Below are 11,928 nucleotides of genomic sequence, written 5' to 3' on the forward strand. Positions count from 1 at the left end.
CCATTTTGTTCAAAGACTGTAATGGAGGCAATCCAGGGCCAAAAATGTACCAGATCGACAAAGAACACTTTGTATATTTTGTTTGTTGTAACAAATTATCTGTTGGTAATTCAATTTCTGTACCAACATTGTTTCTACAAATCCAAGTCCTATTTGATTCTGGTCATTCCTTAAGGCCTAACTACATTTTATGTTTTCCTCAGTACAATGGACTTCAGAAATGAAGCAAATAGCACCTCCCTCCAGGCCATTTGAGGTCAGGAAAATGGTTCAGGAGGAAGGCAGAGGCCCCCTCTCCGTGTGGTCCTGGTCTGAATAGACCCCTTGTGCTCAAGCATCGGATTCTGAGCCCGGAATCCGCAACGTATATCTGATTGCCAGGACTTGGGCAAGATGTAAGGACCTTAGAGAGAGTGGGACCTTCAAGAGGACAAACATCACAACCTGAGAGGTGCCCAAATAAAGCAGGAAGCTCTGGGTGTGGAATGTGTTGCTTGAAGTGGGAAGGTCACAAGTAATATACAGGAGATGACATTATATCTGTCCTAATGGAAAGCAACATTCAAACCTAGGGCACTTGCCAATTTCCTGTGAGATGATTTTAATAACAATTTTATCTGTGGCCAGGGTGTGCAGTGAGCAGGTTAATAAAATGCAATTGTTTGGGTTTTTTTGTTTATTGGCATTTCGATTTGTTTGCCAATCATAAATCCAGTCAAGTTGCCAACTTTTACTGGCTTCTGCTTCTGAGAAAGGCGGCTTGATCCGCAGATGTGAGTGAATGGTCATGCTCAATGTCATGGAATTTTTTCCCCTGCTTCTCAGCTGCTTTTAAAGACCACACCTGTGGGCAGTTCTGATGACATCACTGCAAAAAGGATGCGGACAGAATGGAGCAGATGCAGAGGAGAGTGACAAGGATGATCGGGGCCTGCAAATCAAGCCCTATGAGGAAAGACTGAGGGACTTGGGAAGTTTGAAGAGAGGTAGTTGAAGGGAGAGATGGTTGCGCTCTTTAAGTATTTGAAAGGCTATCAGGAGGGCAGGGGGCTGCTCCTGTTGGCAGCAGAGAATGGGACTCACAATAATGGGAATGAATTACAGACAGAAAGGTACCAGCTGGACATTAGGAAAAAAAATTTTTACACTGAGATTGGTTCAACAAAATTGGCTGCCTAAAGAGACAGTGAGCTCCCCCTCTCTGGCAGTCGTCAAGCAGCAGCTGGATGAAACCGTGTGAGGCTGATCCTGCACTGAGCAGGAGGCTGGACTAGCTGGTCCATATGGCTCCTTCCAACTCTATGATTCTATGAAATGGCACAGGAGTAGACCAGGACAGTGTTATCTGGACAGTTGGCAGCTTTAGTTCCCAGTAACAATGCTTGCCTAGCTGCTGTTTGGGCTCCACCAGCCCCCTACAACTTTGTCATAGAGCTCTGTATGCTTATTTACCCTGTTGCCTCAGTCTCCACCATCCATTTGATGGGATTAATCAGCTTTTCAGTTCTTTCTGGTCAGCCCACAATGAGCACATGAAATCAGCATCCAGTTGAGTTGTCACATCTCACAGCAATGCAGAAGTAGAAAAGATGCTTGCAGACAGAGCTGGATGGTTTTCCAGACTCTTTCTTTTGCCCTTCTCCCTCTGAGATACCTTATCAGGAGAAAACAGCTATGGCAGGAGACAGTCACTGATCTCAGACAGCTGTGAAGGCCACATCTGGTCCATCAGCCTCTGTTTGCTCTCAGCTGTTACAGGGAAGTCTAATTCCCAGGGACAGAGAAACAGCTTCCGACCATCCATGTGCCAACTTTGTGTTTCGTTTCACATCTTTATCTCAGCATTGCAAGGTCAGATTTTGTTTCATTCTAGACAAATCCAAAATAATTCCTGTGGGTTAAATGCTTTTGTGCCATGGTTGAGATCAGAGAAGTTGCTTCAGTTCTTATAATCCTGGGTACCTCTCTGCTCTTATTCCCCATTCTCTTTGTCCATTAATGAAGTGCCCTCTAAATGCTGAGAGTGTTCAACTCTCCAGCATGGCCCAGCTTGACTGTTTTTGTTTATTTAAGTTTTAAGAAAGTGTGTCTGTGTTTTTCCAAAGCTCAAAGCAGCAGTCCATTAATCCAAGGATGAATGAATATAAATTACTGTCTAATAGCCAGTCATTTAAAACATAAATGGAAGTGTCCAGGACTACATTTGATGAAAACCCTCACAAAATAAAAACTGGCTGCCACCCCAAAAACAGTTTTCTGAGAATAAGTCCCACTGAGGAAAATGGAGCTCAGTTCAGAATAGACCTGCTTCTCACTATCTTGCAAGCCCAACAAGTGGGCATTAGCAAGACCTCTTTTTCTACTTCTAGGGTTTGCCAGTTCCTTCCTCCTGCCCCCTCCCCATGGCCACCAGTGGGCGGGGGGGGGGGGTAGGACCTTAAAATTGCCAGCTTCAGATTAGGAAACTTCCATAGATTTGGAGGGTGGAGCCGGGGAAGATGAGGACCTCAGTGGGATGAATTGCCATAGAGTTCACCCTTCAAAGTGGCCATTTTCTTCAAAGTAGCCAAGAACTGATCTCTGTAGCTTGGAGATCAGTTGCAGTTCTCGGAGGTCCCAAGGCCCTCCCTGGAGGCTGGCATCCCTTTGTACTTGATTCGCAAAGCTGGAACTGCAAAGAAGAAAGCAGGGGTGTAAAATCTGTAACTTAATAAGTAGAGTCTACTGGAAAGACATGATCTGGACTTTGGACACAAACAGGGACATGAGTTCGAGCTTCAGCTTTTCAAATAAGCCAATAAGGAAGAGAGCAAAGAAATCAGCCTACCGAATGCCCATGTCACAATGACTTTCACTGTGCACTGAGAAATCCTATTCCTTACTTAACATTCTCAGCTGTCGGCTTTTAAGGGGATCTCTTGGGGATGAAAAGTTTCCTGGTATCTTCCCCTCACTTTCATCTTTCTGACCACACCTCTTCTAGAGTTGCCAGCTCCAGCCTGGAAAATTCCTGGACATTCGGGGGTGGTGCCTGTGGAGGAGAGAATTTGGGGATGGGTTTCATCTAGAACAGTGGTGGTGGCCCCATGAGGCACTTCCAGATGTTGAGGACTGTCATCAGCCATCAGCCCTGCCAGCACAGCCAATTGACCATGCTGGCAGGGGCTGATGGGAATTGTAGTCCATGAACATCTGGAGTGCCATAGGTTCGCCACCACAGATCTAGAATCTAGAGCTTCCCCTCTGAAGCTGCCATTTTCTCCACGGGGGGACTGATCTCTGCATAGTCTGTTTTTACAATTATTATTATGTTGACATCCTCTCAACCAGCCAGCAGAGTCAGGGGGCTCAGACATGAGAGAGTACCATCAGGCAACAGACCCCATAAAATTTCCTGGGATTCCTAGAGCAGACAGAGGTTCTCACTTTCCCCCAGAAGTGACATTATAACGTTGCTCATCTGTGATTTTTTTAAACATTATTTTTCTCCCACCAGCTGCAGGAGCTGTGGTGGGAAACAGGATCCTTGTGTGGAAGATTCTCACACTGGGAAAGGGCACGCTCGCAATGTATTTTCTAAAGTCATGGAGTTTGCTTAGATATTATCAATGGAAAACTCTGATATAGTTTTCCCTTGAAATCCTGCAATGCCTGCCCACCCAGCAAAGGAAAAAGTAGCCAGTGCTGTACCGTCAAAGGACTATGAGGAATCTGCTTGGTTCAGTAGAATGTATTCCCTAGAAAATGAGCTTATCATTGCAATCTTCATTTTATCATTTTATCATTGCAATCTTCATTTACTATACAAACCAACAGCCCTAAAAAGTTCTGTCAAGTCACAGCTGGCTTATGGCAACCCTGTAGGGTTTTCAAGGCAAGAGACATTTGGAGGTGGTTTGCCATTGCCTGGCTTGTGACCCTGGTATTCCTAGGAGGTCTCCCATCAAATACTGGCTGGATTGACCCTGCTTATGAGATCTGATGAGACCGGGTTAGCTTGGGCTATCCAGGTCAGGATAATATACAAATTACTACCGTTTAGTTAACCACCTCTTGAACAAGAGTCCTCCTAGCATTTGGATCTTTAATTACTACATTCCCCTGAACTCAAATCTCAACCATTTCCTCATTCTTTTTTAAAAAAATGTATTTTTCATTAGTGCAGTGGTGTGACTGCAAGAATGAGAAATATTTCCACCCCCACTGAGCCGCACTTTCCTGCCTCCAAACTTTTCCATCACCTCTCTCAGCCCCTGCTGAGAGAGTGCACTGTAGCCTTTTTTCTCTCGCTCAGTCCCTCCCAGTGTCTGAGGTGCTGCTGCTGCTGCTGCTGCTCTCCATAAGACCCTCAGGTTGACTAGACCAGTAGTGCCCATGCAGGTCTGGCCCATCCACTAGGCAAACCTATGTGAAGAAGAAGAGTCTGGATTTATATCCCCACTTTCTCTCCTGTAAGGAGATTCAAAGGGGCTTACAGTCTCCTTGCCTTTTCCCTCCCCCACAACAAACACCCTGTGAGGTAGGTGGAGCTGAGAGAGCTCCAAAGAACTGTGACTAACTCAAGGTGGCATGTGTTGGAGTGCACAGGCTAATCTAGTTCCCCAGATAAGCCTCCACAGCTCAAATGGCAGAGCGGGAAATCAAACCTGGTTCTCCAGATTAGAGTACACCTGCTCTTAGCCACTGACCACCTTGGGTGCAAGATTTCAAGGGATGCCACAAAGGTGAAAGGAACCTCCTCTGCTGGCTTGAAGGGAAGTTTGGCATTAACTACCATCTACCGTACTTATCCATTTACTCAGATCTTCTATAGCTGTCATGGTGGAATACGATGGGCCTTTTTTACATTGCTTGTTTTGAATGCCCAGTAATAAGTTCATCCCAGACAACTCACTTGTCTCTCCGTGTTTGCATTTTTTATTGTTGTGAAGTTACAGATGACCTATGGCAAGTTCACAGGGTTTTCATGACAAGAGACTTTAAAAGGTAGTTTTCCATTGCCTGCCTCTGTGTGAACTGAGAAAGTACTAAGAGAACTGACAGGCCCAAGGTCCAAGGGAGGAATCAAACACAGTCCTCATCATTAAAGCCCACTGCTCTTAACCACTGCACCATGCTGATAAAATAATGCAAACTAAGATTACTTCCCACCAACTCCTGAAACCAGGCCAATGCTGATACAGTCAGCTCCCAGTAATGGGAGCAAGGTACCAGTAATGAGAGCAATGTGCAAATATAGCTGGTAGATTCTCTGGAAGAGCATTATTTGTCTATGGGCCTTTCCCCACTTTTCCTGCTGCCGCTGTCGCTGCGCGCTGCTCTCAGCGTGCGGCATCCCTGGTGCTCATCCGGGCGTCCCCACAACCCCACGCTCTGCACGGGGTCATCAAAAGGCGCCGTTTTCACCAGCGCCAGGGATGCCGCGCGCTGAGGGGGCGCAAGAGCGGCAGCGTTGGGGTGGCTGCGCTGTCGCCGCCCCTGATGTGGGGAGTGCAGTGGGACCCAGCGCTACTTGCAGAGAGTAGCGCGGGGCTTAAGGTAAGTGGGGAAAGGGCCTATATTCAAGATCCATCTTCAACCCTCCCCCCCTCAAAAAAAACCCCACCAGAGGTGCTCACATGTTCCTTTTTTCTTTGCAAGATGGTTGGGCTGATGGATGTGATATGGGTGATTAGAGGGCAATTCCCTCTCTAAAAGTGTCACAGACATAATAAATAGCATCTAAATTAAACTGATGTTACTTTGTTGACTACCATTTGGGAGTACAATGGCTCCATCTACTGGTCAGTACCAATCTAAAGCATTACTGGTAAATGGAAATAATATGACTTTTCCATGATAAACTAATAGGTGGTTCATGTTGAGGTAGTGGACAAAGAGGATGGCACGCAGCTCAAGATAACTCCATCAGCTGAACTTGAGAAGAGTTGTTTGTTTCCATCTGCATTATTTTCCAGTTCTGTAATCCTAGGCCCATTGAATTGTTTACTGGACATCTGATGCTTGCCTGATTAAATTTTTAGAACATATAGTTTGCAATCCACCTTGAGTCTCAATGAGAAAGGCACATGTAAATGAAATAAGTGAATAAATCCATCGTGGGTCAACAGGACTTTGAAATGCCTGACTGGATTGCATGCTTCCTCTGTAATTCTAATTTTGGGTACATCTGCACCAGTGCTTCTGTGCTGTAACTTTCAAGCGACATGTTTTATGTTATCCCTGGCCACATTAGATTTGTTTAGATAATTGCAATGGGGTGGGGGGGATGGCATGTTCAGGTATCTTCAAAAACAATGTCACATATTTGTACAATTTTGTACCCATATACAGATTGTTAAGGTACACATTACAAACACTTTACCTTTTTCCCTTTTTCCCTTTACTTATAACCTGCTTTGTCAATGAGGTTTAAAGCAGATTACAAAAGAATGCAATAAAAATAGCCTAAGACAGTTCATAAAAACAAAAACCGGATTACAAGAAATAGAAGACAGTGCAGTCTGAGGCAGATTGATCATTAAGGCTATCTGGAAGAGTCCTGAGAGCCAATGACCTGGGAGACACCCACCCCCCACTGGAGCTACATGAAACTGGGGCTAGTCCCAGGCCACCCCAACTCAAGGAGAATGATGTGCAAGTTGGAAGTGCAGGAAAGAATCCTCTTGGCCCACAGGGAGGGATGCACCATCTTGGTCCACCTTTTGCCCACCTTTGTTGTGGTGAGAGGTGAGATAGACTTACTTATTATTTGTTTGTTTGTTTATTTATTATATTTTTAGACTGCCCTCCCTAGTAGGCTCAGGGCAGTGTACATCATAATTTATTTTAATGTATAAAATAAAACATAAAAGCGTAATTCAGTCTGTAATTTAAAACAAGCAGTATGGCTACAGTTCCCTCCCTCCAACCCCATCCACGGGGGGTCTGGCTAACCTGAGGGTCTGATGGCTATCCCGGCTGGCCAAAAGCCTGGTGGAACAGGTCCGTTTTACAGGCCCTGCGGAAACTTTGAAGGTCCTTAGGGCCCTGGTCTCCTTAGGTAGCCTGTTCCACCAGGTACTTGCCCTTGAAATACTTTTTGTTTGCCTTTCTTCAACTGAGGCCTCAGTTTTCTCCCCATCGTCATAAAAGAAAGCTGGGGGGGGGGGGGGGAACCATCAATACCAAGGATCCATTTGTACCCAGTGACTCACCAACTGCTTTCATGGTTACGACTTCATGTTACAAAAAGATTTAGGGATATGTATTTGGATATATATCCAGTCCAAATATACAGGATAGGCCTTGAATATTAGGCGTCGGCATTTGAAGGCTCTCAATGCTGTTTCTGTAAGTCTGTGTCTTCCCAGGCTTGGTGTCAGTTTGCCATTTTGGTTTCACTTTTGATTCTGTCCTTTTAAATTGGTTGTGTTGGTCCTGGAACCGTGTGTTCTTTGTGCAAGTTGGATTGTGGGGGATGGTGGTTAAAGTATTTTTAGGAGGGTCAGGATTGGGGATGGGAATGGCCCTTAAAGTATTTTTATGGTGGTTTTTATTATTATTTCATAGTATTTCATGATTGTACCCTCACCCAGGAACCTCAGTGATGGGGAGGAAATAAGTACAAAGATCAATAAATAACTTCTCTGTCTAGGTGATGGACAGTTCAATGCCCCTGATAGGGGAGCACGTGGAAGAAGACAGGCAGCTAATTGCAGATCTGGTTGTCTCCAGAATGACTCAGATGGTCCTGACAGTGGGATCTTCTCCTTCGCCTCTGAGGCCTTGGGTAAGAAAAGGAGGACACTTCCAAAGAAGTCAGCATGTTCTTACAATCATAGCAACCCTAAATGACCAAGCCATACCTAACTGCATGAACCATTCCCCGTGCTGTCAGAAGGCAAAACATCACTCTACAAAATACACCATGAAACTATCATTTCCATAAATTCCATGCTGGTGTTTTTCTTTTTTATACTCTGCCTTGTTCCTGCAAACCCTTATAATTATAGGATTGTTTCCAGTGTTCTTTGTCTATGGACAGAACTGCATGGGCCAAACTTTTCCCCCGGGGATGCTCTTCCTTACACACAGCAGCCAGTGTAAAGGGCAGAAACAAGGCTCTGGACGGAACCTGGCTTCCCTCAGCATTTGCGTGCCTGCTGCACCAGAGATCAGTTATGTATATTTTTGCAAGGCAGTTAGCATTAACTGGAAGGATGTGTTTTTTTCTCCCTAAAGACAGCCTGTTCTAACTGTAACTGCATTACTAGTCTCATTTACAAAACAACTTCATTTCTTTCATCAGACATCATTGTTGGTTGGATGATTGCAGACAATAAACTGTTGCAGACAATAGTATGTAATACTTAGAGCCCAATCCAGGGCCAGAATTGGCTGTGGGATCTGACCAGGTCCGTGCCAACACATTTGCTAACCTCACCAGCATAAGTGGCAGCATAAGTGGTGCGTGTGGAGGGCAAACAGGGCAGGAGACAGGCACCACGGAGCTCCACCGCACTCAACCTGGAAGTGGCTTATCCCCCCAGAGCTGTGCCAGCCTAAACACTGACAGTGGTGCAGCTGGGAGCAGTCTGGGGATGTTCCCAGGGGCAGAGCCAACCTTAGTCGGCTTCTGCAGGGCTTTTGGCCCAGGAACAACCCCAACACAGGCCAATGAGTTGCACTATGATAACATGTAAGTCATAATTTCCTATGGAGAGTTCTGGACGGCAGTGGGGATTTTTTCCCTCCACTGCTGGCTATGCCATCTGGAGCTCCATTGGAGGCAGCACAGAACTGGCTTCACTGCTCTGTCTCCAGCCACTGCAGAGTAGCCGCCACATCTGGACTGGACTGCTTTGTACTTTCCATAGTTGCAATATCCTCTGCAATACAGTGATCTTTTGTTTTTAACCTCAGCCTCAGCAGGTATCAGCGAAATTACAGACACAGCCTCAACTTGGACCACTTTCCCAACCCCGACCGCCTCCTCAAGGTACCAATTAATACTTCCAAACAATAAAGGGTGGGAAACAGCATTATAGATACTTGTGTGCCCTGCACCATGCCACGCCCCCACTGCTTGCCAAGTTCCCCTCTACAAACACTCCCCTGCACTCACCTCCACCACGTGCCCTGTAAATTAAAGCGCTATCACCCGGGGCAAGACGCCCCCCCATCCCCTGGGCACTACGCCACAATCTGTAGATAATGTGGGATTAGAAAGAATGTGCTTTTGATTTACATGTATGACTTCTGGTCACACAAAATCACAGCACCTGTTAATGTCAATGCAGAGGAGGCTAGTCACCTTAAGATACTAGGGCTATATTTTATTGGAAGGACAGATTTTAAAATAACAGGTTGGATCCCAGAGACGTTGCCTCTTAATAGAAGGGTGGGTGATATTCACCAAATCCTGGCCCACATTGTTTCTGGAAGTCTCATCCCCTAGAGATAGCATTTCAGGGATCATTTTGGGATACATGAGAAGTTGGAGGAACAAAAGTGCCATTCCAGTGACTGAATTTTTTTCTTCTTGGACAACCCATTCTAGAAATAGTTTAGGTATTTTCTAGCTGGGGCAAGCATTTTTTAACAATTACCTACAGAGGCAGGAGGGAAACTGGAAGACGTGGGGATTCAGGCAGGGGGGAAAACTGCCACATGGGCAAAACCAGGAAAACCCAAACTTTCCTATCCACATAGCAGCCATCCTGGCTTTGCTGTGATCTTTCCCAAAACTATGTAGTAAAGCAGGTTGGAAAAAAGATTGAGAAAACCCAGTGAAAACCCAGAAAATGCATGAATGCACTACAGTGCTATGGGGAGACAGGTGGAAAACCTGATTTCCAAAAGCATAAAGTGTAGGGCACAAGGCCAGGCTGAAAGGTTCCAAACTCGAAAAGTAGGAAGGAAACAGAGCCAAACAGTGTCTTTGGAGCAAAGAGTGTAGTTTTATTTGAATTGCGAAATGGGGGAAATTGTACTGAAGACAATATTGAAATGCTGAAGTTGAAAATCTAGTTCCTTGCAGTTCCTCTTGCCAAATGTAAGAAATGAGCATTATTTTGAAATGTTCCTCTTTGATGCAGGGGGCCCGCGCCAGCCTCAGGGATCACAGCCTCCACGCACAGCAGCTCCACCCCAGCAAAGGCTGTCTCCACAGGGCCAACAACCTCTGAGTCCCCAGTCTACCTCACCACAGCAACAGCGATCTCCTGGCTCTCCCCAGCAAACCAGATCATCCGCTGGAAGCTCACCTAGCCAACCCGCCAAACCAGGCATCTTCCCCCCACACCAGCCGAGACCCCCAGCCCAAGGACGAGCTCCTAGCCTGCAAGGCTCTGGTGAACCATCCAGGCAGCAGGCCCCTCCTCATCCCCATCTAAAGTAGGTACCCCATCTTTGCAGGGTCAGATCTAGGGGCAAGGGGCCACATGCCACAGGCAGCACACAGCGGGGGCAGCAGCTTATAAAAAGGAAAATAATAATAATATATGGGAAGAGTGTCAATTTGTACTTTTACCACCTTCAGAAAATTGTAGTTCTGGTCCTTTCCCTTTGGCAGCTGAGTATTTTGTTATTCAGAGCATGAACCTTACAGATCAATGTGCCGTGGCAAAAGTGTTGTATGCCACAAGGAGGCATCAAAACTGAACAAGATGCACCACAGAACAGATTGTACTGTGCACTTCAAGGAACAGAAGTGTGCCACCTGCTAGAGCAGGGGTAGGGAACCTGCAGCTCTCCAGATGTTCAGGAACTACAATTCCCATCAGCCCCTGCCAGCATGGCCAATTGGCCATGCTGATAGGGGCTGATGGGAATTGTAGTTCCTGAACATCTGGAGAGCCGCAGGTTCCCTACCCCTGTGCTAGAGAGACATGTACACATTTTGTTTTGCTAGCAGTATTACTATGGGTGAAATGATTTCCACTTTCTATTGTGCCAGAGTATTTAACCCCTGATCAGGAAGCAAAGCTGTGTTCTTTGTCAGCCTGGGACCCACATATCTAGAGGGCCACCTCTTCCCATATGGCTGCATGCACCAACTGCCAGTGGTTCCCCCCATTTGAAGTAGCCTGCCTGACATCAACCAGAGCCTGTGTCTTGTCTATTGTGGGAGACCATTCTGTATACATCAGGCTTCCTGGGGAGGTGGGGGAGAGCTGCTGCCTCCAGATATATTTAGGAGACACTGCATGGTTATTTTATTTTCTAGGGCTTTTAATGGGATATATTGGGTGCATTTTAAAGAGAAGGGGGACCATTTTGTATGTTTTAAATTTCAGTTTCTTAATCCCCTCAAGCCATGAGAAAAGGCCAGATATAAAAATGATAATTAATGAATAAGTAAATTACACCCACTTTCTCCCTAACGAAGATGCCCTTAAGGCTGAAGCGCACCAGAGTCTTGGAGAAGGGCTGTTGTCTTCATGCCCTGTTTATGAGCTTCCTGGGAAACACCCAGTTGACTGCAGCAGAGAACAGAATGCAGGACTAGATGGACTGATGGCCCGATCAACCAACACTCCTCTTATATTCTTATCCTGCCTCCATCTGTGGCAGTCCCGAAGAGTTTGGCAAGCACAGCTAATGAATAACAGTCCGTTACTAAGAATGCAGCATCACCAACTCAAGTCAGATGATCTTTATCAGCATGTTACAAAGAAAAAGAAAAACCCTCCCCTAAGAAATCAAAAGATAACTTTTAAAGGCCGTGTATACTCTGCATTAGTCAGAGAAATGGAATGTTACACCTTGCATAGATAATGTATTGCGGGTGTGGTTGAGTGCGTTGTGTGTTGTATTGCGGATGCACTCAACCACATCTTTGCATAGCAAGTTCCACCCAAAAACGTACTGATTGGTTCCCCATCCTGGAACATGGACAGTCTATACCCCACTAAACATTCTCTTCTCACTAGACACAGTGTGTAA

The 11,928-nt window shown here is 45.8% G+C and overlaps 1 protein-coding gene across 3 annotated transcripts in view; it reads left to right on the plus strand.

Moving 5' to 3' along the window:
• The window catches only part of SYN3 (synapsin III), a 238,926-nt gene that overhangs the window by 222,027 nt on the left and 4,971 nt on the right, over window positions 1-11,928 (plus strand). For all 3 annotated transcript variants that reach the window (XM_048500133.1, XM_048500132.1, XM_048500134.1), the window contains 3 exons: window positions 7,637-7,771; window positions 8,905-8,980; window positions 10,080-10,377. In XM_048500133.1, coding sequence (XP_048356090.1) covers window positions 7,637-7,771; window positions 8,905-8,980; window positions 10,080-10,377 — 509 coding nt within the window. The remainder of the gene's footprint in view (window positions 1-7,636; window positions 7,772-8,904; window positions 8,981-10,079; window positions 10,378-11,928) is intronic.

This window comes from Sphaerodactylus townsendi, linkage group LG06, assembly GCF_021028975.2.
Source record: "Sphaerodactylus townsendi isolate TG3544 linkage group LG06, MPM_Stown_v2.3, whole genome shotgun sequence".
Classification (NCBI taxonomy): Eukaryota; Metazoa; Chordata; class Lepidosauria; order Squamata; family Sphaerodactylidae; genus Sphaerodactylus; species Sphaerodactylus townsendi.